General features: G+C 57.7%; 4 protein-coding genes across 4 annotated transcripts; 1 reads left to right on the top strand and 3 right to left on the bottom strand.

Moving 5' to 3' along the window:
* The first annotated feature begins 1,601 nt into the window (after positions 1-1,601).
* REC8 (REC8 meiotic recombination protein) lies at positions 1,602-3,887 on the top strand. Its single transcript, XM_085215273.1, has 8 exons — positions 1,602-1,690; positions 2,114-2,180; positions 2,311-2,387; positions 2,575-2,623; positions 3,239-3,302; positions 3,394-3,465; positions 3,541-3,647; positions 3,743-3,887. Exons 1-8 carry the CDS (start codon positions 1,688-1,690, stop codon positions 3,859-3,861), a joined length of 558 nt encoding a protein of 185 aa, XP_085071399.1. The 5' UTR covers positions 1,602-1,687; the 3' UTR covers positions 3,862-3,887.
* IPO4 (importin 4) lies at positions 3,875-20,441 on the bottom strand. Its single transcript, XM_085215270.1, is given in 32 exon segments — positions 3,875-3,934; positions 4,235-4,353; positions 4,626-4,692; positions 4,815-4,910; positions 5,205-5,322; positions 5,637-5,842; positions 6,397-6,525; positions 6,604-6,651; positions 7,079-7,239; positions 7,559-7,652; positions 7,932-7,989; positions 8,218-8,295; positions 8,382-8,479; positions 9,108-9,148; positions 9,151-9,215; positions 9,443-9,545; positions 9,872-9,988; positions 10,377-10,487; positions 10,954-11,098; positions 11,662-11,770; positions 12,487-12,596; positions 13,941-13,994; positions 15,010-15,159; positions 16,077-16,160; positions 16,675-16,776; positions 16,988-17,053; positions 17,496-17,675; positions 18,275-18,398; positions 18,997-19,038; positions 19,486-19,568; positions 20,111-20,197; positions 20,284-20,441. Coding segments are annotated over 32 exon segments (3,159 nt in total). The 5' UTR covers positions 20,353-20,441; the 3' UTR covers positions 3,875-3,889.
* Positions 20,442-20,625: 184 nt separating this feature from the next.
* Positions 20,626-21,727, bottom strand: NEDD8 (NEDD8 ubiquitin like modifier). Its single transcript, XM_085215274.1, has 4 exons — positions 21,618-21,727; positions 21,469-21,516; positions 21,307-21,389; positions 20,626-20,861 (listed from the first exon to the last, which is right to left on the bottom strand). Exons 1-4 carry the CDS (start codon positions 21,633-21,635, stop codon positions 20,753-20,755), a joined length of 258 nt encoding a protein of 85 aa, XP_085071400.1. The 5' UTR covers positions 21,636-21,727; the 3' UTR covers positions 20,626-20,752.
* Positions 21,728-22,001: 274 nt separating this feature from the next.
* Positions 22,002-27,161, bottom strand: TINF2 (TERF1 interacting nuclear factor 2). The gene is made up of 9 exons (XM_085215272.1): positions 26,991-27,161; positions 26,236-26,407; positions 25,338-25,445; positions 24,422-24,523; positions 23,748-23,858; positions 23,282-23,381; positions 23,148-23,202; positions 22,416-22,459; positions 22,002-22,024 (listed from the first exon to the last, which is right to left on the bottom strand). The coding sequence occupies exons 1-9, from the start codon at positions 27,008-27,010 to the stop codon at positions 22,017-22,019; spliced, it is 720 nt and encodes a 239-aa protein (XP_085071398.1). The 5' UTR covers positions 27,011-27,161; the 3' UTR covers positions 22,002-22,016.
* Between the last annotated feature and the right edge of the window lie 29 nt (positions 27,162-27,190).

The following is a 27,190-nucleotide window of genomic DNA, read 5'->3' as shown; positions in this document are numbered from 1 at the left end:
GTTATGGGGTCGCTATGGGGCGGTTATGGGGTCACTATGGGGCGGTTATGGGGTCGCTATGGGGCGGCTGTGGGGCGGCCCTGCAGGAGGCGGAGCTCCCTGAAGCCACCCCAGAGGAGCTGCAGTTCCTGATTGAGGCCGAATCCCAGCTGCTGCCCCACTGTGCGTCTGAGGGCCCTATGGGGTCTGTGGGGTCCTTGTGGGGTCTGTGGGGTCCTTAATGGGGTCTTTATGGGGTCAGTATGGGGCTCTGTGGGGTCCTTATGGGGTCTGTGGGGTGTTTGTGGGGTCTTTGGGGTCTCTATGGGGTCCTTATGGGGTCTATGGGGTCTCTATGGGGTCCTTATGGGGTCTTTGGGGTCTCTATGGGGTCCTTATGGGGTCTATGGGGTCTTTATGGGGTCTGGGGGTCCTTATGGGGTTTGTGGGGTGTTTATGGGGTCCTTATGGGGTTTGCGGGGTCTCTGTGCGGTCTGTGGGGTGTTTGTGGGGTCGTTATGGGGTTTTTGTGGAGTCTATGGGGTCAATATGGGGCTCTATGGGGTCGTTATGGGGTCTGGGGGTCTTTATGGGGTCATAATGGGGTTTTTGGGGGGTCGTTAAGGGGTCTGAAGGGTCTCTATGGGGTCATTATGGGATGTTTATGGGGATTTTGTGCAGTCTGAGGGGTCGTTATGGGGCGTCTGTGGGGTCTCTATGGGGTCTGTGGGGTTTTTATGGGGTCTTTATGGGATCCATGAGCGTCTATGGGGTTTCTGTGGGGCTGCTGGGTCTCTGTGGGGTCTTTACGGGCCCTTATGGGGTCTCTGTGGGTTTTGGGGTCTTTATGGGGTCTTTATGGGGTCCCTATGGGGTCTGTATGGGTTTTGGGGTCCCTATGGGGTCTCTGTGGGTTTCGGGGTCTCTATGGGGTCTCTGTGGGGCGGAGGCCTCCCTTGTAGGGCTGACCCCATAACTCCGTTTTGCCCCACAGTGGAGGAAATCCCAGAGGAGGAGGAGGAGCTGCGGGTCCCAGAGCCGGGTGGGCGCCTATGGGGCGGCCCTATAAGGGGGGCGGCGGCCCTATAAGTGTGGGGCGGCCCCATAAGGGGGGGCGGCCCCATAAGTGTGGCCCTATAAGGGGGGGCAGCCCCATAAGAGCTGGTTGTGCCCTATAGGGCTGGAAGTGCCTGAGGAGCCCCTGCTGCCCCCCGAGGTCTGTGGGGTTTTTGTGGGTTTTTGTGGGGTTTCTATGGGGTCTTTGGGGCTTCTATGGGGTTTCTGTGGGGTCTGTGGGGTTTCTATGGCATCTATGGGGTCTGTGGGATGTCTGTGGGATCTGTGGGGTCGCTATGGGGCCTGTAGGGTCTCTATGGGATCTATGGGGTCTCTATGGGGTCTGTGGGGTTTCTATGGGGTCTCTATGGAATCTGGGGGGTCTCTATGGGATCTATGGGGTCTCTATGGGGTCTGTGAGGTTTCTATGGGGTCTGGGGGGGTCCCTTTGGGTCTATGGGGTCTCTATGGGGTCTGTGGGGCGCCTTTGGGGTCCCTATGGCCGGCATTTCTATAGGGCCGCCCCATTTCTGCCCTATAGGCCCCTCCTCCCCGCCCCCCCCGGCGGCGCCGCCCCCAAATCGACCCCAAACTTCAGATCCCAGCCGAGGAGTTCAGGGCTCAGCTGCACCCCACAGCGCACTGCGGCCCCATGGTGAGACCCCACACGTCTATGGGGCCGCCCCATAGCTTGTAGGGCCGCCCCATAGTTCTGTAGGAGTGCCCCGTAGCTTATAGGGCCGCCCCGTAGCTTATAGGGCCGCCCCATAGTTCTGTAGGGCCGCCCCATAGCTTCTAGGGCTGCCCCATAGTTCTGTAGGGCCGCCCCATAGTTCTGTAGGGCTGCCCCATAGCTTCTAGGGCTGCCCCATAGTTCTGTAGGAGTGTCCCATAGCTTATGGGGCCGCCCCGTAGCTTATAGGGCTGCCCCATAGCATCTAGGGCCGCCCCATAGTTCTGTAGGGGTGCCCCATAGTTCTGTAGGGCCGCCCTATAGCTTCTAGGGGCGCCCCATAGTTATACAGGGCCGCCCCATAGTTCTATAGGGCCGCCCCACACTTATGGGGCTGCCCCACAGATCATCCCAGAGCTGCACCCCGAATGGCGTCAGACCCCAATGGAGCTTTTCAGGACCCCCACAGCAGGTGAGCCCCATAAGTGTCCCCTCTGCCCCATAAGTGCCCCCCCTACCCCATAAGTGCCCCCTTGGCTCCATAAGTGCCCCCCAATCTATGGGGCAGCCCCATAAGTGCCCCCCTCCCCCTCACCCCATAGGATGGCTGCCCCCCGACATTTGGGATCTGTGGGTCCGAGCCGCCCGCCCCACAGCGCCGGAACCCAGTGAGGTGGAGGTGAGTTGGGGGGCGGCGTTTTGTGGGGTCAGAGCCACAGATGTGGGGTTTCTGTGGGTCCCTATGGGGTTTTATGGGGTCCCTGTGGGTCCCTATGGGTCTCTATGGGTCCCTATGGGTCCCTATGGGTCTCTATGGGGTTTTATGGGGTCTGTGTGGGGCAGCCCCATAAGTGCATCCCATATAGGAACCCAGGGAGGTCCTCGAACCCAGTGTGGGGCTGCCACCGTCCTCAGGTACTGCGGGGTGTGGGGTCCCTGTGGGGTCTGTGGGTCCCTGTGGGGTTTTATGGGGTCTCTGGGTCTTTATGGGGTCCTTGTGGGGTCTCTGTGGGTCACTATGGGTCTTTATGGGGTTCCTATGGGTCCCTATGTGTTCCGATGGGGCTCTATGGGGTTTTATGGGGTGTTTATGGGGTTTCTATGGGTTTCTGGGTTTTTCTGGGGTCCCTGTGGGTCCCTGTGGGTCTCTGTGGGTCCCTATGGGGTTTCATGGGGTCCCTGTGGGTCCTTGTGGGGTTTCATGGGGTCTCTGTGGGTTCCTATGGATCCCTGTGGGTCCCTGTGGGTCCCTATGGGTCCCTATGGGCCCCTATGGGTCTTTGTGGGTCTCTATGGGTCCCTGTGGGTCCCTATGGGTTCCTATGGGTCCCTATGGGTCTTTGTGGGTCTCTATGGGTCTCTATGGGTCCCTGTGGGTCCCTGTGGGTCCCTATGGGTCCCTATGGGTCTTTGTGGGTCTCTATGGGTCCCTATGGGTCCCTATGGGGTTTCATGGGGTCTCTATGGGTCCCTGTGGGTCTCTATGGGTCCCTATGGGGTTTCATGGGGTCTCTGGGTTCCGGCGGGCAGAGCTGACCCTGGAGGTGACCCCGGAAGAGCTCCGCCCTCTGGTGACCCCGGCGGAGGAATGGAGGTCTGAGGGGGCGTGGCCTGAGAGGGGGAGAGGGGGAAGGGTGGGCGTGGCCGCGAGCACGCAACCAATCGGATTCAACTGCCTTCCGCAGGGCCCCGCCTCCTTTGCCTGAACTTCCGGAAGAGGTGGAACTTCCGCCGGTGGGCGTGGCCGCGCTGCGGCGGTCAGTGGGCGTGGCCTGGTTGGGATGTGGGCGTGGCTTGACCCATATCTGACCCCGCCTCCTTCGTTCCCATAGGGCGGCGCTGGAGGGGGCGGGACGTCCGGAAGGGGCGGAGCTTCAGGAGCTCCTCCCAAGCTCCGCCCCCCGGAAGTTGTGGGCGCGGCTCTTCCGCGTTTGTCTGGGTAAGGGTGGGTGGAGCTTCACCAGATGCAGCCAATGGGATTCGAGGTGTTGGGTCCGGGGGCGTGGCTTGCGCTAAGCCCCGCCCCTTTTGTAGATCTCTGCGCTGCCGGTTGGCTGCGGCTGGAGCAGTCCCGCCCCTACGGACCAATCAACCTCCGGCCCGGCCCCCGAGGCCCCGCCCACCCTTCTCCAAGCCCCGCCCGCGTGGAGTAAAAGGAGGCGTGGCCACAGCCTCGTTCTTTTATTGGTCAGTCGTTGGCGTCATGGCTGCCGCGTCGTCCAATCCCTGCGAAGGGGGTGGGGTCAGAGGGGTGGGGGGCCGCTTAAGGGACCCTGGGGGGTGATATGGGGCGGTTATGGGTCGCTATGGGGATGCTGTGGGGCAGCTATGGGTCTCTGCATCTCTATTGGGCAGTTATGGGGTTGTGGGTCCCTATGGGGTCCCTGTGGGTCTCCATGGGGCGGTTATGGGTCTCTGTGGGTCAGTAGGGGGCAGATATGGGGCTCTATAGGGCAGTTGTGGGTCACTATGGGGCAGTTACGGGGCTGTCATCTCTATGGGGCAGTTCTGGGCTTGGGGTCTCACCAGCGCCCTCTGCAGCCTCTCTCGGTCGCTATGGGGCAGCCGCTCCATTCCCCGCCCCACATCTATGGGGCAGCTCCTCCACAGCTCCTGCAGCAGCCCCACGACCGCAGCCTCCAGATCTGTGGGGCCGATGGGGGGGGGAGAGGGTGACCTCACGCCCCGTAGATTCCCTCCTCGCCCCATAGATCCCCTCCAGCCCCATAGATTCCCCCCAGCCCAATTCCTCCTCCAGCCCCATGGATTCCCCACCCCATAACCCCCACAACTCCCCCCACCCCATAAATGTCCCTCACCCCACAACCCCCATCCCATAACCACCGCCCCATATCCCCCCACCCCATAACCCCCCCCCACCCCACAACCCCCCGCACCCCATAACCGCCCCCCCCACCTCTCTCCATTCTCCCCATCCCGATGGCGCTGCAAACCCGCGGCATTTCCTCGGCGTGGGGGCGGAGCTACGGAAAAAAGGGGGGCGTAGTCAAAGTTAAACCCCGCCCACTCGCTAAACCCCGCCCCATTAAGGCCCCATAGGACCCCATAGAGACCCATACGCCACCCAGCGCCCCCTGGCGCCCACCTGTTGGAGCTGCAGCTGCAGCAGATACCCAAAAACGGCGGAATTCTCCTCAAAATCCTCCGTCAGCGGCAGCGCCGGGAGCAGCAGAGCCAGCAGCTGGGGGGCGGGGCTAACGTGAGGCCACGCCCACTCCAGGCCACGCTTCCTTATGCTCCGCCCCTTTTCCGGGTACACTTACCTTCATTGATTTGAACCCACCTCGAACCCCATTGGTTGGAACCCATCGCCCCGCCCCAACAAGCCCCTCCCACCTCGAAGCCCCGCTTTTCCACCCCGCCCCTATAGACCCCAAGCTACGCCCCCTTCCTTGAAACCCCTGAAGCCCTGCCCCCTTCACATCCCCACCCAATCATCTCCCGACCCGTTTCCCCCGGAAGTCCCGCTCCTCACTTCCGCATCCGGCAGCGCCCCCTTGTGGCGGACCAAAGCCCCGCAGGCGTTGTCCTGCCCCCTGCCCGGCCCCTCCTCCCGCAGCGCCCGGCCAATGGCAGCCAAGCCCGGCCACGCCCTGGGGGCGGGGTCAAGGAAAAGGCGTGGCTTAAAGTAGGAGGCGGAGCTTCAAGCGGTGCGCAGCACTTAGCGGTGATTGGATGGATGGGAAAGGGGGCGGGGCTTAGGCGAGTAAATGACGATGGAAGGGGCGGGGCTTAATGAGCGGGGTGCGGATTGGTTGGGATTGGAGTGGACGGAAGGGGCGGGACTGGATTTGGGTGAAATTCCTGCTATTTTGGGCCAACTCTGTGTTAAATGGGGGCTGTGATTGGGTCGTAGGAAAGTGGGTGGGGCTTGAGGGCAAGGGGCGGGGCTTGTTGCCAAGGATACGCCCCCAACGCGACGCCATTGGCAGCCAAGCGCCCGATGCTGCAGAGGGCGTTGCTGCGCACTTCCGGGTCCGGGTCGTGGGCGGAGCTTTGTGCGAGGGCGGGGCCAATCAGAGGGAGGAGCTCCCGGGCCACGCCCCCTTCCAGGTGAACGCCCGCCTCGCCCAAGATGGCTGCCGCCCACGAGCGCTGCGCCACGTCGCCGCTCTGTGACGTCATTGAGGGGGCGGGGTCAGAAATGGGGGGCAAAGAGGGACCCACAGGGACCCCATAGAGACCCATAGGGACCCACATGGACCCATAAGCACCCCATAGAGCCCCACTGACACCCATAGAAACCCACTGAGACCCGCTGGGACCCACACAGCTCCATAGAGACCCATAGAAACCATAAAGCCCCATAGGGAGCAATGGGGACACCATGGAAACCCCTTAGAGCCCAATAAAAACCCATAGGGATGCCATTAGGATCCATAGAGACCCCATAGGAACCTGTAGAGACCCATAGGGACCCATAAGCACCCCATAAAGCCCCATAGAGCCCCACTGGGACCCCATAAAGCCCCATAGAGCCCCACATGGACCCATGGAGACCCCAGAACGACCCATAGGGACCCATTGAGACCCCAGAGACCCCCCCAACCCCCTCCCCACAGATTTGCATAGCCCCACCCACCTTAAAGCCCCACCCCTTCCCCTCTTAACCCCTCCCCATTTAAACCCCACCCCTTTTAATCCCCCCTGAAGCCCCGCCCCCTCACCAGGCAGCCCAATAGGGTTGGCAGGGCTTGGCGGAAGGCGTCGCTCAAAGCCCCGCCTCCCGGCGAAGCCCCGCCCACCGCCGCCAGCCCCTCCCCTGCCAGCTCCCTCAGCTCCGCCGCCGCCTCCACCTGATTGGATGAGAGCGGAGTGTGGGGGGCGGGGCTAAGCGGCAGGCCGCGCCCCCTTCCCCCTCACGTCCCGCCCACCTCATCATCATCATCATCACCGCCATCGTTGTCCTGCAGGCAGCGGATCTGGGGGAAAAATGGCCCCAAAATGCATCAAAAATGGCCGCAAAATCAAAATGGCCGCCCACCCCTCCCTTAAGCCCCGCCTCCATTGAAACCACGCCCCCTTCTTAAGCCACGCCCATTGCCGAAGCTCAGCTTTCCCATTAAGCCACGCCCCTTTTAGCCCCACCCCTTCCCAAGACCTGCCCACCATCGAATGTCCCTCGAAACCACGCCCCCTCCGTTAAGCCACGCCCCCGTTCAATCCCCATCCCTTCAGAAGCCACGCCCGCTTGTGGCCACGCCCGTCTTTGAAGCCACGCCCCCTACCAGAAAGTCTGAATCTCATAAACCACGCCCTCATTTTTAGCCCTGCCCACTCCCGGAAGTCCCTTCAAATAAGCCCCGCCTTTTCCGGAAGTTCCATTTCCCGTTAGCCCCGCCCCCTCACCTTGCCGTTGATGACGTCAGCCATCAGGCAGCCAATGGCGTGCAGCAGCTGGGGGCTGGGGGCGGGGCTTAGCGCCCTGCAGAGCGCCGTCAGCCCCGCCTTCGCTGGCCCCGCCCCCTTTTCCGCCCTCACCGCCCCCAGCAGCGCCGCCAGCGCCCGGCCTGCGCCCAAAAAAGGCCAAAATTCACCCCAAATTCACCCCAAATTCACCCCAAATTCACCCCCACGCCCCAAAGGGACCCCACCCAAAACCCCCCCATCCCCAAATCCCCCCATAGACCCCAAAAGGATCCCCCCAAATCGACCCCTGCCCCCCCAGATCCCAAAAGACCCCCCTCAAACCCCCCCATAGACCCCATAAATACAACCCCCCCCCCAAATCCCCCCCATAGATCCCAGTGTGTCCCCCCCCCCCCCACCCCAGATCCCAGAAGACCCCCCCAAAAATGATCTCCCACCCCCCACACCCCCAAATCTCACCCTGCAGCTCTCGGTGCCCCACGGTTCTCCCGGCCCCACAGCTCAGCCCCCCCAGCGCCCCATAGGCAGCTGCGCGCACGTCCGGGTGCGGGAACTGCGGGAACAACAGGGGGCGCTATGGGGTGTCTGAGGGTCTCTATGGGTTTCTATGGGTTCCTGTGGGTCTCTGTGGGTCCCTGTGGGTCTCTCTCTATGGGTCTGTGTAGGTCTCTATGGGTCTCTATGGGACTTTAAGGGTCCCTGTGGGTCCCTATGGGTCTCTATGGGCCCCTGTGGGTCTCTATGTGTCCCTGTGGGGTCCCTATGGGCCCCTATGGGGTCCCTGTGGGATCTATGGGGCAGGCGGGGACGTGTGGGGCAGGGAAGGCCTCACCTCCAGCAGAGGGAGCAGCGCTTCCAGCGTCGGGGAGAAATAGGGCTCAAAAGCGGCGCTTGGGGGGCGGAAAAAAGAGGGAAAATTGACCAAAAACGCACTTAAGTGGAATAATTGCCCCAAATGTCCCCAAACAGCCCCGCAGAACCCCTAAAATGACCCCAAGTCACCCTAAGCGACCCCAAGTAACCCCACAGAACCCCCAAATAACCCCAAATGACCCCAAATAACCCCACAGAACCCCCAAAAACTCCAAAATGACCCCAAGTGACCTCTCCTCGCTTACCCACAATGCTCAGCGATAAGCCCCGCCCCCTCGCACGCCGCTTCCACTTCCGCCACGAAGTCTCCGCCCACCTCCACCCTGTGGGTTGGGCCAAAGGGGCTCAGGGGGCGTGGCCTCGTGCAAGCCCAGCCCCCCTCTTCGCCTCATTTAGCCCCGCCCCCTACATCACGTGCTCCTCCTCCTCGTCGTCCATTGGTTCCGCCCCCTCCTCGTCTTCAGCGGCGTCGAAGAGAAGGAACGAATCAGAGGCAGCTGAGGGAGCCTGAGGGGCGGGGCTAGGTGTCAGGCCACGCCCCTTTACCCAAATATGGGCATAAATGAAGCAAAGCCACGCCCCCTTTACGTACATTCTCTCCGATTGGCCGGATCCCTTTGCCCATATATGGTGCTGCCCTGAGTGAAGCCACGCCTCCTCTTCCCAAATATGGGCATTATGCGAAGGGCACAGCCCCGCCCCTTTGCCCTTATATGTGCATCCCAACAGGCCACGCCCCTTTGCCGATAAATGGTCACATGGCATCAAAGCCCGCCCCCTTCACCCTGACCACGCCCCCTTGCCCTTATATAGTATAAGATGCCCATATATGGTGTCACATGTCCATTAAACTCCAGGCCACGCCCCCACACCCATATATGGAGTTAGAAGAGGCGCAGCCACTCCTTCCCCAGGCCACGCCCTTATGCCCATATATGGTCACAACACACCAGGTCAAACCCCATACCCCAAGCCACGCTCCCTTTGCCCTTATATGGTATTACAAGATGCCCATATATGGTGTTGTGCAGCTATCGTGCCTCAGGCCACGCCCCCATGCCCGTATTTGGTGCCCCGATTGCATGGCTGCGCTCAGCTTGACTCCGCCCCTTCGCCCGTATATGGTACAACTCACCTCAGGGGGCGGGGCTTGGAGGCTGTGCAGGAGGAGGGGAGGAGCTTGGGCAGCATTGGCTCCGCCCCCTCCCGCAGGGTCTGGGCTGCGGCCCCACAGAGCCCAAATCTGGGGGAAAAAAAGGCGATTTGGGGCAAAAATGGCACCGGGGGGGGGGGGGGAGAGGGAGTTGGGAGGGGGTAAGGGGGAGTTTTTGGGGGGGTTGGGGTTATTTGGGGCCATTTGGGGACGTTTGGGGGCATTTGGGGTCATTTTGGGGCCATTTTGGATCATTTTAGGGCTGTTTGGGACGCCCAGATTTTTGGGTTGAATCGGGCGGATTTTGGTTCACTCACAGCACGCGCCGCTCCTCTCCATCCCCATTGGCTGCCATTTCCAGCACCGCCTCCAACGCCGACCCCAAAGCTGCCGGGCTGCCCCCCAGCGACCCCAAAACCTCTGCCCAAAAACCCCAAGGATTCGACACCAAAATCCCATTCATTCGCCCCAAAATCCCACAGATTCATCCCCAAAATCCACACTGACCCCAAATACACCCAAATGTACCCCAAAATCCCATCAATTCACCCCAAAATCCCCCTTAAATATCCCTGATTTCCTCCTATATCCCCCTTCAAAAACCCCCGATTTTACCAAAAACCCCACAACCCCTCCCCCAAAAAACCCCAAAGACCCCAAATCCGACCCCACCCCTCCCCCAAAAAACTCGTTTTTGCCCCTAAGTGGCCAAAAATGCCCCAAATTCACCCCAAAATCACCCTCACCCATCGCCTGCAGCCTCACTGATCGCTGCTGGGGATCCGGGAGCTGCAGGACCCGGAGCAGCGCCGCCTCTACAGCACCCCCTGCTGGGCAATGAGAGAAGTCCTCCACAGCGTCACCTGGTGGGGAAATAAACAATTACATTAAGGCGCCACCTGGTGGGCAACGAGAGAATTGCAAGTGGATAAAATGGGGGAATTACACCACACCGCCACCTTGTGGGCGAATAGGGAATAACAGGAAAAACTGCACAACCTGCTGTAGATCTAAAAAACCACCTCCACCGCACTCTGGTGGACAAAAAGGGAATTACAAGTGGATAGAATAGGAGTAACACAACAGTGCCTCCAGGAGAACAAACAGGGAAGTACTGGTGGATAAATAGGGAATAACACCACAGCGCCGCCTAGTGGACAAAGCATTAACGCCACTGCAGGGCATTTTTGGGGGGCAATTTGGGCAATTTTGGGGCAATTTGAGCAATTCCGGGGTAATTTTGGGACTCACCCAACTCATGCAGGGCGCTGAGCGCCAGCTCTATTTCCTGGGGCCGCCCCCTTTCCAGGACCCCCAGCAGCACCCCCAAAATCGCCTCCATGTGGGGGGCCACCGCCGTTCCTACAACACAACGGGGCTCCAGTGGGGACCCTCCCCATTTTAGGGCCCCCCCCCCCCCATACCCCATATTGGGAACCCCCACCCAAATTGAGGGACCTCTCAATGTTTAGGGACACCCCCCCCCAACATAGGAACCCCCACTTCATACATTGGGACCTCCCCCCATTTAGGGACCCCCACCCCATTTAAAGACCCCCACCTCATTCATTGGGACCCTCCCAATTTAGGGACCCCCACCCCATACTTTGGGCCCCCGCCATTTAGGGACCCCCTCCCGCTTTACAGACCCCCACCCCATACCTTGAGACCCACCCCCATTTAAAGACCCCCCCACCCCAAATAGGGACCCCCTCCCCTATTTACAGAGCCCCACCCCATAAACTTGAGACCCCTCCCATATTTACAGACCTCCCCCCCATTTCAGGCCGCCCGCCCCCCGCATTTCCTGCTCTCTGGCGCCCCCTACCAGCAACCGCCAGCAGCTCCCGCAGCACGAACCAATCCCGCGCCCCCGGAAGTACTTCCGGTGACCCCGGAAGTGGCTCCAGTGAAACTGGAAGTGCCTCCAACACCGCCGGAAGCGCCTCTAAAGCCAGCGCCGCCGCCTCGGGCTGCAATGGAGCCCACCCGTACAAACCAGTACAGACCAGCATAAACCCATATAGACCAGTACAAACCAGTGCACACCCCAAATCTCCCCCATAACCTCTCGTACTTTCCCCACATCCCCCCACATCCCCCATATTTCCCCCCCACCCTCCCATCTTTCCCATATACCCCTCCAAATTCCCCATATCCCCCCCATATAACATATTTCCCCCCCAAATCCCCCATATCCCGTATTTCCCCCATACCCCCCCTATATCCCCCCATATCCCTCCCAAATTCCTCCTACTTCCCCCATACCCCCCCAAATCCCCCATACTTCCCACATATCCCCCCCCATATCCCATATTTCCCCCCCAAATCCCCCATACCCCATATTTCCCCTATATCCCCCCAAATCCCCCATATTTCCTCCATATCCCCCCCCATTTCTCCCATATCGCTCCCATATCCCATATTACCCCCCCATATCCCCCCCATATCCCATTTTCCTCCATATTTCCCCCCAAATCCCCCATATCCCCCCTTATTTCCCCCATATCCCCCCCTGCCCCCCATCTCCCCATACCTGCATGTTTTCCCCAATGCTCCTCAATGCGGAGGCGGCCGCCCCCCTCACCGCCCCTTCGGGGTCCCTCAGCCCCCTCCTCAGCGCCCCCAAAACCGCCCCCATGTACCTGAAAGACCCCCCCCCCCCAAAAAATAATTAACCACAATTAACCAAAATCGCTCCGATTTCACCCCAAATCCCCCCAAAATTTACCACCAAATCCCTCAAATTCACCCCGCAAAACCACCCCAAATCCCCCCAGCACCGCTTTGACCCCCCCAAAAACCCCAAATCTCCCAGAATTCCTCCCAAAAAAACCCCAAATCCCCATTTTCCCCCAAATTGCCCCAAATCCCCGTTTTTCACCCCAAAACCCACCTGAAATTTACCCCAATCGCGCCCCCAAATCCCTCAAAATTCACCCCAAAAAAACACCCCAAATTCACCCCCAAAACCCCAAATTCACCCCAAAACACCTCCAAAGACCCCCCCAAAAAAAAAAACCCAAACCCCCAAATTGCCCAAAATCCCCATTTTTCACCCCAAAACCCACATGAAACTTACTTCAATTTCACCCCAAAATCCTTCAAATTCACCCCCCAAAAAACCCCAAAACCCCCCAAACTCCCTCAAACCAACCCTCCAAAAACCCCCCAAACCCCCAAAATTGCCCAAAATCCCCCTTTTTCACCCCAAAACCCCCCCTGATAATTACTTCAATTCCACCCCAAAATCCCTCAAATTCACCCCCCAAAAAAACCCCCCAAAACCCCCAAAACTCCCCCAAAACCCCCCAAACCCCCCAAATTGCCCAAACCCCCCCTTTTTCACCCCAAAACGCACCGTTTCCTCAGCAGCCCCCCACATCCTCCGGCCGCAGCCCCCAGTGCCAGCAGGGCTCCTTTCCTCCCCCAGGGCTCCGCGCCGCCCAGCAGCGCCTCCAGCTGGGGGACCTCGGAAGGGGCCGCATCCCACCTTCACTCCCAAAATCCCCACTTTTTGCCCCAAATTCCCACCTTCACACCCAAAATCCCTTTTTGCCCCAAATCCCCATTTTTAGACCCCCAAATCCCCACCTTCACACCCCAAATCCCCACTTTTTGCCCAAAATCCCCATTTTTCACCCCAAATCCCCAATTTTAGACCCCAAATCCCCACTTTTAGCCCCAAATCCCCACTTTTTGCCCCAAAAACCACATTTTTAGACCCAAAATCCCCACCTTCACTCCCCAAATCCCCACTTTTTGCCCAAAATCCCCATTTTTCACCCCAAATCCCCAATTTTAGACCCCAAATCCCCACTTTTAGCCCCAAATCCCCACTTTTTGCCCCAAAAAACACATTTTTAGACCCAAAATCCCCACCTTCACTCCCCAAATCCCCACTTTTTGCCCCCAAAATCCCCATTTTTAGACCCCAAATCCCCATTTTTAGACCCAAATTCCCACCTTCACTCCCAAAATCCCCACTTTTAGACCCAAATCCCCGTTTTTAGACCCCAAATCCCCACTTTTGGACCCCAAATTCCCACCTTCAGACCGAAAATGTCAAATTTTAGCCCCAAAATTCCCAATCTTTAAACCAAAATCCACATTTTTAGCCCCAAACCCAAAACTCGAAACCCAAATTCCCCATTTTTTGCCCCCAAATCCCCTTTTTCGCACCCAAATAATCGAATTTTAGCCCCAAAATCCCCATTTATAACCCCGAAATCCAAAACTTGAACCCAAAATCCCCATTTTTTGCTCCAAAATCCCCATTTTCAGTCCCTTAAGGTCCCCATTTTTAGCCCCAAAGTGTCAAATTTCAACCCCAAAATCCCCCTTTTTAGCCCCAAATTCCCCTTTTCACCCCAAAATCCCCATTTTTAACCCCAAAACCCAAAACTTGAACCCAAAATCCCCATTTTTAGCTCCAAAATTCCCATTTTTTGGCACCAAATTCCTCCTTTTTGTCCCCAAAATTCACTCCTCCAGCCCCACAAAAGCCCCAAAATCCCACTTTTTCACCCCAAAATCCCCTTTTTCATCCCAAAATCCCCATTTTTAAACCCAAAACATCAAATTTCAACCCCCAAATCCCCATTTTTAGCCCCAAAATCCCCTTTTACCCCAAATCCCCATTTTTTACCCCAAATCCCCATTTTTTACCCCAAAACCCACAGCTTGAACCCCAAATCCCCATTTTTAGCCCCAAAATCCCCATTTTTAAACCCAAATTTCTCCTTTTCACCCCAAAATTCACCCCTCCAGCCCCACAAAAGCCCCAAAATCCCCCTTTTTCACCCCAAAATTCACCATTTCCCGCAGCAGTTTCTCAGCAGGGATCCCCAGCGCCAGCGCGTTCAGCACCTGCAGACCCAAAAACGGAGGAATTCAGCCCAAAATTCAGCCCAGAGAGACCCCAAAAATGGCCGAATTTCACCCAAAAGAAAAAAAGGAAAAAAAAAGACCCAAAAATGGTGAAATTTCACCCAAAATAAGGGGGGAAAAGAATAAAAATGGGAAAACTTGACCCACAGCGTGCGAGGAGAAAATGACCCAAAAATGGGGGATTTCAGCCCAAAATGAAAGGGAAGAAATGGCCCAAAAATGGAGAAATTCAGCCCAAAATGAGGGCAGAGAGAAAACGAACCAAAAATGGGGAATTTTGACCCAAAATGAGGAGCAAATAAAATTAAAATGGCAAAAATTTGACCCAAAATGCAGAGAAAAAAAATTGAGACAAAAAAGAGAAAATTTGACCCAAAATGGAGAAGAAAAAAAAAAAAGAATGGGAAAATTTGTCCCAAAACGAGGGGGAAAAAATGACCCAAAAATGGGAAAACTTGACCCAAAATGGGGGAAATCAAAATCACAAAATTTCAATATTAAAAAAATCATAAAAATGGGAAAATCTGACCCAAATTGAGGGCAAAAATGGCAAAAATGGTAAAATTGGTGTCAAATAAATAATAACTTTAAAAAATGTCATTTTTTGCCCCAAAATTGGGGAAAAAACGACAGAAACGGTAAAATCACCGGAATGTAACCAGAGAAGTGAACAAAAATGATCATTTTTGCCTCAAAATTTGGGGTAAAATCAGCAAAAATTGGAGCCAAAGGCGTCGAGGAAGGAAAGGAAACCCGGAAAGGTTGGGAAAAGGGCCCCAAAATTGGGGCGAAAACCGGCAGAATCGGGAAAATTGGGATCCAAACGAGAGCAGAGCTGTGAAAGCGGGGGAAAAAACGCCGAAAACGGGTAAAAAAAAAAAAAAAAAAAAAGAGAAAAATGATTTTTTTTCCTCTTCTGTTGCAACTCTTTGGGGGGATGGGGGGGGAGGGGAGGGGGGGATTTTTGGGGTGAAAGGAGGCGATTTTGGCTCACCTGGGCGGCGCAGTGGCGGAGGCTGCGTCCCCCCTCCCCCCCCCTGCCCCACTGCTCCGAATCTTCGGGGTCCGGGGGGTCGCAGGAGGGGGGGGAGCAGAGCAGGGAGAGCAGGGAGCTCAGCAGGGGGGGCAGGAAGGGCTGCAGGGCCTGGGGGGGGGGGGGGAGAAATCCCAGTGCATCCCAGTTCATCCCAGTTCATCCCGTCAGAATCCCCCAAAATACCAAATAATCCCAATTCGTCCCATCAGAATCCCAGAAAATATGGAATAATCCCAGTTCGTCCCATCAGAATCCAAGGAAATACAAAATAATCCCAGTTCACCCCATCAGAATCCCATAGAATGTCCAAGATAATCCCAGTTCGTCCCATCAAAATCCCAGGAAACACGAAATAATCCCAGTTCATGCCATCAGAATCCCATAGAATATAAAACAATCCCAATTCTTCCCATCAGAATCCAAGAAAATACAAAACAACCCCAGTTAACCCCAACAAAATCCCACAAAATATAAAATAATTCCCGTTAATCGCGTCACAGACACAGAAAACAGAAAATAATCCCAATTAATCCCATCAGAATCCATAAAATCCGAGGTAATCCCAGCTCATCCCATCAGAATCCCAAAAATACAAAATAATCCCAGATAATCTCATCAGAGCCCCATAAATCCCCGTAATCCCCCATGTAAAACCATGTAATCCCCCATAATGCCTTGTACTATCCCAGAATCCCTTGCAAATCCCCCACAATCCCTTGCAACCCCCCACAATCCCTTGCAACCCCCCACAATGCCTTCCAAATCCCCCACAATCCCTTGCAACCCTCCACAATCCCTTGCAAATCCCCCACAATCCCTTGCAACCCTCCACAATCCCTTGCAAATCCCCCACAATCCCTTGCAACCCCCCACAATCCCTTGCAATCCCCCACAATCCCTTGCAACCCCCCACAATCCCTTGCAATCCCCCACAATCCCTTGCAACCCCCCACAATCCCTTGCAATCCCCCACAATCCCTTGCAACCCCCCACAATCCCTTGCAACCCCCCACAATCCCACTCACCCGCGGCCGTTCCTGCGCCAGGAATCCCAGCACCGCCAGTGCCCGCGCCCTCACCGCATGGCCCCGCCCCTCGGCCCCGCCCACCTGCAAAACACGCCCCCTGATTGGCCGCCCCGGCACGGCAAAGGGGCGGAGCTTCAACCGTATCCCGGCCCATCCCCATAAAAGGGCATCAGGTGTCACTGTGGTCCGCCCCCTCTGCTCTATATGGGCAAAGGGGGGCGGGGCTTACAATGTTACCCCACCCCATCCCCATAAAAGGGTAAAGGGGCGGAGCTTCAACCGTAGCCCCACCCCCATAAAAGGGGATCGGGTGACACTGTTGCCCGGCCCCCTCTTCCATATTTGGACAAAGGGGGCGGGGCTTACATTATTACCCCCCATCCCCATAAAAGGGCAAAGAGGCGGAGCTTCAAATGTAACTCCACCTCACCGCCATAAAAGGGCATCAGGTGACAGTTGCTCCTCCCCCTCTACCATATTTGGGCAAAGGGGGCGGAGCTTCACGTGGTGCTACAGATAACGGGAGCAGAGCCGCGGTTTCTCATAGGCTCCTCCTCTCCCTTGGCCCCGCCCCCACCCCTGGCCCCGCCCCCACCTGCAGGCAGAGGTCAAGCAGAGGTCGGAGGTCAAAGGTCACGACTTTGGGGTCAGCAGCCACGAGTTCATCCAGCACCTCCAAAGCGTCGGCGCCCAACTCCTGAAATGACCCAAAATCGGCTGAATTTCCCCCAAAACGGCCGCGTGGGGGCGGAGGGAAGGGGGGGAGGGGGGCAAAAAGGGCCAAATTTGGGTTCAAATCAGCCAAAAACGGCTCAAAAATGGGATTGAAATGGAGAAAAACGGACGATTTTGGAGCAGGAAACGGGAAGCGGACCCAAAATCGGGGTTTTTAGCCCCAAAATTCTCACCTCGTCGGCGTCGATCAGAGCCTGGAGGGCCCTCAGGATGTCGGGGAGCAGCGAACGCAGCAAATCCTGGCCCCCCCCCCACCCCAAAAAAAAAACACCTCAAAATGACCCAAAATCGACAGAATTCGCCCCAAAATTCCCACGAGCACAAAAACGCCTTTTTCCAGCTGCAAAACGGGGCGAAAAACGGCGATTTTGGGCAATCGGAGCCACTTGTTTCAATAGGGGAAACCCAACCCCCTCCTCCCCCCCCCACCAGCCCAAATTTTGGGGATAAAAACCTCAATTTTGGGCAACCCAGACCCCATTTCTTATAAGAGACCCCCCCCCATTTCCACCCCTCATTTTGGGGCTAAAATCCTCCATTTCAGCCCCCCCAACCCCATTATTTTCATGGCTGGAGGCCACATCTCACCCCCACCCCCCCCAGCCCCAAACCCCCCCTCACCCCCCCCCCCAAAAAAACTTCAAATTTAGGCTCAAAAAAGCCCATTTTGGGGTCACTCACCGTTTGTGCCCCCCCCAAAGCAGCTGCCAGCCCCCCGATCGCCTTCAAGGCGTAGGAAATGCTATGGGGGGGGGTCCCGACTTGCAGCCCCCTCCGGCAAAGTTCTGCTATGGGGCGGCAGTGGGAGATGAGAAATGGGGGGGGGTCTTCAAGGGCTGCGCTCAGAACTTGTAGGGCGCGCTGTGGGGTTGAGGGGGGGGGGGGAAAGGGGGTTAAGGACCCCCATAAAGGGAAATGGGGGTCCTGGGGGGGAGGTCTCGGGGGGGTAAGGAACCCTATAGGGGGAATTTGGGGGTCCTGTGGGGGGTCAGAGGAGAAATGGGGGGGAATTGGGGGTCCTGGGGGGGTTGGGGGGAGGAATGGGGGGAAATGGGGGTCCAGGGGGGGGGTTAAAGACCCCCATAGGGAGAATTGGGGGTTGTGGAGGGGTAGGGGGGGAAATGGGGGAATTTGGGGTGGAATGGGGGGGAAATGAAGGTTCTGGGGGGGTCAGAGACCCCCATAGGGGGAAGTGGGGGTCCTGGGGGGAGTTGGAGGAGGACTGGGAGGGAATATGGGGGTCCCAGGGGTGGTTAAAGACCCCCATAGGAGGAATTGGGAGTTGTGGGTGGGCCCTGGGGGGGTTGGGGAGGAATGGGGGGGAATATGGGGGTCCCAGGGGTGGTTAAAGGCCCCCATAGGGGGAACTGGGGGTCCTGGGGGGGCACTGAGGTTTGTGGGCTGGATGGGGCGCACTGGGGTCTATGGGGGGGTTATTATGGGGTGGGGGTCGCACTCACCTCCTGCAGCTGGGGGTCCCTCCCCGCTTTCTGCACCCATCGCCCCATTGGCCCCCATTCGTCCGCCCCCCCCCGGCGCAGCAGCAGCGCCCCCAGGTGGGAGAGGGAGGGCAGCACCGACCGGCTGGAAATGGGGTGAAAAAGGGGGAAATGGGGTAAAAAGGGGAGAGGTTGGGAATGGGGGGAGGTGGACACAAAATAGGGGGAATGGGGGGGAAAATGGGGGGGAATAGAATAATGGAATAATGAAATAAAATGGGGGAAAATGGGCAGAAAAATGGACTGGAAAATGGGGCAAAATGGGGCAAAATGAGAGGAAAATATAGAAATGGGCAGAAAATGGGGGAAAAAACAAAAATGGGCAAAAATAGGGGAAAAAACACAAAAATGGGTGAAAATGGGGGAAAAAACACAAAAATGGGTGGAAAATAAGGGGGAAAAAAACACAAAAATGGGTGGAAAATGGGGGAAAATGAGCAAAAAAACTGGGGAAAAAAGCAGAGAATGGGGGAAAATGGGCACAAAAAGGGCAGAAAATGAGGAGGAAAAAGCAAAAACCACAAAAAAGGGCAAAAAGTGAGGGAAAATGATGGAAAATGGGCATAAAATTGAATGAAATGGGGGAAAATGAGGAGAAAAAAAGAAAAAAAAACAAAAAAAGGGGGAAAAAAGGGGGGGGGGAGCCGATTTTTGGGGTGAAAAAAGCGGAATTGGGGACTCACTCCGATTCCTTCTCCAGGGCTTCAGCCAATAGCGATGGGAGCCTGAAGGAAGGGGGCGGGGCTAAGCGTTGCCCCGCCCCCTTGCCAAAACCGCGCCTGCTGCGGGAAGCCCCGCCCTCTTTTCTCAGCCACGCCCACCAGCCACAGCAGCCAATCGCGCTCCTCTGTAAAGCCCCGCCCACCACGAGCCACTCCCATTTATTTGATCACGCCCTCTTCTTTAGCCCCGCCCACCACACACCGCAGCCAATCCCATTGGTCTATGGAAACCCCCCATATAGGCTGACTCTTTATTCTTAGCCCCACCCACAATCGGTCGTAGCCAATCACATGGAAGCTCCCTCAAACCCCGCCCCCTTTCATTCAGTACCACCCACCTGCTGGCCACGCCCACCATTCACAGCATCCAATCCCACAGCTCCATCCAAGCTCCGCCCACCCGAAGCCCCGCCCTCATCCTTAGCCTCTCCCACCGGAAGTCCCACCTACCTCAGCCTGAGTTCCGGATCCAGGCGCCGCCATCTTCCCCCCGAGAGGCGGCGGCGGAGGAGAACAGCGGCCAGCTGGCGGAGCTGGGCATTATGGGATGGCAAGAGAAGAGAGGGGCATTATGGGATGGCAAGGAGGAGGAGAGCATTATGGGATTCTGAGGGTGTATTATGGGATGGCAAAAGGAAAATATTACGGGATGGCACAATACAAAAAGTTATTACAGAAAAGTAGGAAAAAATATTATGGGATGGTAAGGAAAAGTATTATGGGATGGCAGAGTGAGAAAATTACTATGAAACCTTAATTATCAGATAGTACAAGACCGCTTATTATGGAATGGTAGGAAAAATTACTATGGGATGGCAAAGAGAAATGAGATTATTATGGGATGGCAGAGGAAGAATCCTTACGGGTGATATTCTAGACTCCATAGGGGCCGTGAGGGGGTTATTATGGGATGGGTGTGGGGGGGCCCCATACGAGCGCTATGAGTTGCTACGGGGGTCCCGCTGAGGGAGGTATTATGTCAGGGTGGGGTGAGAGCCGTAGGAGGATGATGGGGAGATTATTATGGGATGGCGGCTTCGCTACGGCGGTCGTTATGGCCGGGGGCTGGGATCACCTGCGGCCGAGCAGCGCCCAGCACGATCTCCGCGAGGCGCTGTGGGGTCCGGGGGTCGGCGAAGGCCTGACGGAGACGGGCGGTGGCCTAAAGAGAAGCAAGGAGAAGGAATACACGGGAGGTCGCCAGGGCAAAGCGCTCCCCGCGGCCGCCCCCCGCCCGGCCCCCGTTACTTGTTGTATAACGGCGGTATCCGGTTCCAGGAGCTGCTCCAGCACCGCATGCAGCTCGGGGGCCGCCATTTTGGACAGAGGCCGCTTCCGGCGGAAGAGGAAGTTATGTAGCGGAGCGCCCCCGGAGCGGTGAATGCTGACACGCGATTGGCTGTCTTAAGCGGCAGTCGCGCTGAAGCGTTTCGATCTTAAAAGGGCAATGGCAAAACGGTGGCCCCACTGTACTCTTAAATGGGAAACGGCATTGCGCGCCGTCCCACGGGTTTGTGAGCCACTGTCAGTGGGGCAGCTCAGCCTCCCCCGAATCCCCCTCCCCAATGACGTCATCAACGACACCAGCCGTGACATCACACAGACACTTTAATTCGTGAGGCTACATGCAAACAGGAGGACTTCAAAGAGGGCGTGGGGGGAGGGGGGCGTCAATAAGGGCGGGGTCGTCGACGTGGGCGGAGGGCGGGGCCAGCCGTTAGCCCCGCCCCTCGCCCCGCCTGGCCCCGCCCCCTCGCAGGGCTAACACCAGGTGCAGCACGGAGCCGCCCTGGATCTTGTAGTCGGCCGCCGTTTTCTCGTCGTTCCTTGAAGAGGCGGAGCCAAGGAGTGGGGGCGGGGCCTCGCAGGCAAGCCACGCCCCCTCCCCATCCCCTTTCCTTTCAATTTTGCTCCAATATTTCAACCGCACCCCCTCAACCGGCTACACCCATACCACCCCCTACCGCTACTTAATGAGGACGCCGCCCCTTTAAGACTCTGCCCACCCAACGGCCCCCTCAATACCCCTAGGGCACCCTCAAGCCACGCCCACCCCACCTTCAAACCACTCCCACCGCCAAACACCACGCCCACTTCCGCATTAAGCGCCACACGTGGGACGCGCGCTCAGGCCACGCCCCCACCCATTCACCCCGCCCACCCCACCTCGAAGCCCCCGCCCACCGCCAATCACACGCCTATTCCGCCCTAAGCCCCGCCCGCTTCCGCCGTACGCCCCGCCCACTTCCGCCCCAAGCCCCGCCCCTTTACATCTGCTTCCCGCTGTAGATGAGCCGCTGCTGCTGGGGCGGGATCCCTTCCTTCTCCTCCACGCGCTCCTTGATGCGCTCCACCTGCGCAGATTATTATGGGATGGAGAGCGCCCTTTTCCCCCTCCTCCGCCCCCCCCCCCGCAGACCCCCAGCGCGTTACTTTGTCGGTGGGTTCGATGTCGATCTCGATCTCTTTCCCGGTCAGCGTCTGCACCGGGGAAAAAAGAAAAGGGGGAGGGGCTTAAGGAGGCCGCGCCCACCCCGCCCGTTCGATCCCGCCATCCCATAATATCCCCCACAATGCCGCACCTTTACTTTGATCAGCATCGTGCCTCTCTGTGCCCGGCGCGCCGGAAGCGGAAGTGCCCTTAAACCACGCCCCCCTCCCCTCCCTCACCCCACCCCTCTTCACGCCACTTCCGGCTTTGCGCGCGGCCGCGCGGAGGATGCTGGGAGGTGGAGTCCCGGCGCTCTATTGGGCGGCACTCAACCAATCAGAGCGCGGCGCCGCCCCCTTTGGGACGTACCATTCCGAACGGGGCACGGGGGGGGAAACCGGGCCGATTTTGAGGTAAAAAAAGGGAATTTGGGGCAAAAGTGAAGAGAAAAAAAGCGGCTCTCACCGGGAGCGGAGCGGCTGCGGGGCGCACTGCGCGTCTGCGGGGGGATAATTCAGGAATGAAGCCTTTATTGCCTGCTAATGAGCTCCTAATTGGCTGCCATGAGTAAATCCCAACTAAGGGTTATTTAGCCCTGCTTAATCATCTCCTTATTAATATCTAATTAGCATGCCTAATTAACACTGACTGTGTTTAGTTCTTCGCTCACTGCTCCATTAATATTAATGTTCGCTTAATTAACGACCAAACTTCCCACGTGAAAATGACAGCTTAATAGAGTCCTTAATTAACCCACACTCATTAACCCCCCTGAGCACCAATTAATCCCTACAAACCCTTAATCAAACCCTCGTTAGCATTCCATTCAAACAAGGCCCAAACGGCCAAATGAAAGAAGGGAGGAATAGCTAATTACCTGCTGCTAATTAACACAGCACGCCCCTGGTGAACCCCCAAATCTCTCCTCTAATTAGCCATAATTAATTACCATCCTCTGCACACCGCTCTCCTCCTCTGATTCGCTGAGGAACTCTGCCAGGGGGCGGGGCCAAGAGTGAGCAGGGCTGCGTGATGTAGCCCCGCCCACCCAGCCCGCAAGCCCCGCCCACTCACCCAGTGGCTGCACGTGGAGGGGGCAGAGCTGGCGGCGCGGTGGGCGGGGCTTGGCTGGGGTGGGGCTAAAGAGGGAAAGGGGCGGCGTTTTAGCGAAGGGGGCGGGAATCAGGATAAGCCTGGCTTAGAGGTGGGGGCGTGGCTTGGGGAAGGGGGCGTGGCTTAGTGATTCTTGGTGTTCTGGGCGGGGGCGTGGCTAGCAGGAAGGGGTGTGGCTTAGCAGGGGGCGTGGCTAAGAGAGGTTGGGTTTGTGGGGTTGGGTTGAATTGTGGGGTTGTGTTTATGGGGTTGGGTTGGGTTATGGGGTTGTGGGGTCGGGTTTATGGGGTTGAGTTGGGTTATGGGGTTGGGTTTATGGGGTTGAGTTGGGTTTATGGGGTTGAGTTGGGTTTATGGGGTCTTGGGATCAGGTTTATGGGGTTGGATTGAGTTATGGGTCTGAGTTTCGGGGCTGGGTTTATGGGGTTGAGTTATGGGGTTGGGTTGAGTTGTGGGGTTGGGTTTATGGGGTCGGGTTGGGTTATGGGGCTGGGTTATGGGGCTGGGTTACGGGGTTATGGGGCTGGGATGTAGGGCTGGGTTGGGGAACGGGTCGGCAACCGCTCACCGCTCTGATTGGAGCTTCTGGCGCTGGGCGGAGCGCAGGGGGCGGGGCACAGCGCCTGTGGGCAGGGCTTAGTTAATGTGGGCGTGGTTTGAAGGCAGACCACGCCCCCCTTTTCCCCACGTTGCCCCGCTTACCGGAAGGGGTGTGTCCCATGTCGGCCAGGTAACGGTGCAGGATTGGCAGGGATGGGGGGTGGGGCCCGGAAGGGGCATGACTCCAAACCACAGCCTGCATCTGGGAAGGGGGCGGGGCCAGCATTAGGCCACACCCACTCCTCTATCCCCAGTCTGTTCCCATTGGCAGACCACAAACGTCATCCATTCCTATTGGCCCATTTAGGTCCCGTCCCCTGCCTGCCACACCGCCTTGTAGGCCACGGCCCCTTTCACTTATCCCTCCCCGCTCCCCTTAGGCCCCACCCCCTCCTTTAGGCCCCACCCCCTTAGGCCACGCCTCCATTTAGGCCACACCCGTTCTGCCGTGCCTCCTCCTGTAGGCCCCGCCCTCTTTTCTAGGCCCCACCTCTCCCTTAGGCATTGCCCCCTCCTTTAAGCCACGCCCCTCCTTTAGGCCACGCCCCCTCCTTTGGGCCCCGCCCACCTGGCACAGGTCGGGGGGGGGCAGGGCGGCCTCCAGGCGCTGCAGGAACTCGAAGCAGAGCTGCTCCAAAGCGCGGAGGAAATCATCGCCGTAGTCATGGCGACCCGGACCCTGCGGGATGGGGGCACTGGGAGGGACTGGGAGGGACTGGGGGGCATTGGGGGGGACTGGGAGAGGAAATGGGGGGTCTGGGAAAGACTGGAGGAGATATGGGAGGACTGGGAGGGCCTGGGAGGGGATTGGGGGGCACTGGAGGGGACTGGGAGGGGAAATGGGGTGACTGGGAGGGACTGGGAGGGGCTGAGAGGGACTGGGACGGGATATGGGGGATTGGGAGGGACTGGGAGGGGATATGGGTGGACTGGGTGGCACTGGGAGGGGATTGGGAGAGACCTGGAGAGACTGGGAGGCAATTGGGGTGCACTGGGAGGGACTGGGAGGGAATTGGAGAACATTGGGGGAACTGGGAGAGGATATAAGAGTACTGGGAGGGACTGGGAGAGAAAATGGGAAGACTGAGAGGGACTGGGATGGGATATGGGGATATTTGGAGGGACTGGGTGGCACTGGGGGGGACTGGGAGGGGATTGGGAGGGACTGGAATGGCAGAGCGGCTGCCCAGGGAACCTCATGTTGATCCATACTGGTCCATACTGGTCCATACTGGTCAGTACCTGCAGGTAAGCGCGGCGCTTCCGCCGGTCCCACAAAAGGGGTAAAATGGAGTCCCCGGAATTTTGCTGTGGCTCCGAAATCATCACCTGCTGATGGGGGGTCTGGGGGAAAATGGGGGGGAAATGGGGGGAAATGGGGGAAATATGGGGGGAACTGAGGGGAAAATGGGGGAAATGAGGGAAATATGGGGGAAAATGGGGGAAATGGGGAGGAAATATGGGGGAAATATGGGGGAAATGAGGGAAATATGGGGGAAATGGGAGGAAATGGAGAGGAAATTTGGGGGAAATATGGGGGGAAATGGGGGAAATATGGGGAAATGGGGGGAAATGGAGAGGAAATTTGGGGAAATATGGGGGAAATGGGGGAAATATGGGGAAATGGGGGGAAATGGAGAGGAAATTTGGGGAAATATGGGGGGAAATGGGGGAAATATGGGGAAATGGGGGGAAATGGAGAGGAAATTTGGGGAAATATGGGGGGAAATGGGGGAAATGTGGGGAAAAATTGAGTAAATGGAGGGAAATGGGGAGAATATTGGGGGGATGGGGAATAGGGGGGAATGGGGGGAAATGGGAATAAAATGGGGGGAAATTGGGGGGAAATATGGAGGAATTGGGGGGAATAACGGGGGAATAGGGGGGAAATAGGAGGAGAAATGGGGACAGAATGGGGGAAATAGGGGGGAAATGGAGGAAATTGGGGGAAATGGGGGAAATATGGGGGATACGGGGAAAAATAAGGGGGAAAATGGGGACAAAATGGGGGAAATGGGGGGAAATGGAGAAAATTAGGGGAAATGGGGGAGGCAATGGGGGGAAATTGGGGAAATTGAGCATAAAATGGGAGAAATGGGTGGGAAATTGGGAGGAAATCCCCCAAACCCTCCCCAGATGTTGCCCCATAAGGACGCACCGTTCGTCCCCCCCCCCAGTTTGGGGTCGTTCCTTCGGGGAAGAAACGATCGATGGAGTCAAAGAGCTGCGGCTCCGAAGCGTCCTCGTGGAGGAGGGAATGCACCACCTGCGGGACAAGATGGCCGCCATTGCGACAAGATGGCCGCCGTGGGGGTCGGGGGGGGGGGGTGGGACAAGATGGTGGCCTGGGGACGAGATGACCAACATGGGGACAAGATGGCGGCCATGGGGACAAGATGGCAGCCAATGGGACAAGATGGCGGCTATGGGAACAAAATGGCTGCCACAGGAATAAGATGGCGGCCAATGGGACAAGATGACCAACATGGCGACAAGATGGCGGCCATGGGGATGAGAGAGTGTGACAAAATGGTGGCCAATGGGAGAAGATGGCGGCCATGGGGACAAGATGGCCGCCCATGGGGGTGGAAGAGACAGGGACAAAATGGCAGCCATGGAGACAATATGGCGGCCGTGCAGCTTGGTAGGAAGGTGGCAGCCATCTTGAAAAGCCCAATGGCTGAACCCAACTGTGGCAGCCATCTTGTGAAGCCCAGAGCATGATGGGAAAGGTGGCAGCCATCTTGAAAAGCTCAAAGAATGATGGGAAGGTGTCGGCCATCTTGAAAAGCCCAATGGAAGATAGTAAGAATGGCGGCCGTCTTACAATGCGCAAAGCATGATGGGAAGGGTGGCGGCCATCATGCGAAGCCCAAAGCATGATGGGAACGCGGCAGCCATCATGCGAAGCCTGAGTGCCGACGGGACGGCGGCGGCCATCTTGCGCAGCCCAAAGGACGATGGGAAGGGTGTCGGCCATCTTGCGAAACCCAATCACTGCAGGGAAGGCAGCAGCCATCTTGCCCCCACAGGGGCTGCTGGGAAAGGTTACTCACAGCGGCCTGCAGCCCCAGGCGGAGTTGGACGCCATGTTGGAAGCTCAGAGCTGTGGGGGCCGCCCTCCCCACGGCTTCCAGCAGGGCCAAAACCCGCGGAAAGTGCCGCAGCCGCCGGCCCCGCACCACCTGCCAGACGCCAGCCAGCGCCACCCGCAGGGCGGAGGGGGAACTGCAGGTTGAAAGGGAGGGGGGGGGATCAGAGCCCTACAACCAATACGATGGACCCATAGCGCAACCCATGGCCCCATAGCCAGCCCCACAGTCCCATATCCAGCCCCATAACCAACCCCCAGATCCTATAACCTAACCCACAACCCCATAGCCACTCCTACAACCCCATAGCCCAACCCACAGCCCCATAGCCCTGTCCACAGCCCCATATCCCGCCCCATAGCCAACCCCCAGCCGCTATATCCCCATACACAGCCCCTTAGTCCCGCCCTACACCCCATATCCAGCCCCATATCCAGCCGTTACCTCACAGCCAATCCTACGGACCCACATCCCCACACACAGCCCCATGGCCTTGCCCCCAGCCCCATGTTCAGCCCCATAACCAGTCTCCAACCCCATATCCCCACTCCCAGCCCATATCCAGCCCCATAACCAACCCCTAGCACCATATCCAGCCCCCAGCCCCATATCCAGCCCCATAACCAACCCCTAGCCCCATATCCCCACCCCCAGCCCCTGTATCCCCTAAGGGCCCTCCCCCTCCCCATAACCCCGCCCGCCCCCCTCCCCGCGCTCACCCGGTGCCTCTTCCGTTCATACTTCCGCCCTATGACGTCACATCCGGCGGCGGCGGCGCGGGCTTCCCTGCTGCCGTTTCTTTTCGCGCTCCCCGGCTCCGCGCCGTTTCCCGCGCCGGAAGTGACGCAAGCAGCTCCCCCGCCCGCGATCCCGCCCCTCACCCCTTTTTTTTTTTTTTTTTTTCCCTACTCCCCCCCTT

Source organism: Meleagris gallopavo, unplaced genomic scaffold (genome assembly GCF_905368555.1).
Source record: "Meleagris gallopavo unplaced genomic scaffold, MGAL_WU_HG_1.1 scaffold_13, whole genome shotgun sequence".
In the NCBI taxonomy this organism is placed as follows: Eukaryota; Metazoa; Chordata; class Aves; order Galliformes; family Phasianidae; genus Meleagris; species Meleagris gallopavo.
The sequence above is the reverse complement of the archived record's forward strand: the minus strand, read 5'-3'. Positions and strand labels throughout refer to the sequence as shown.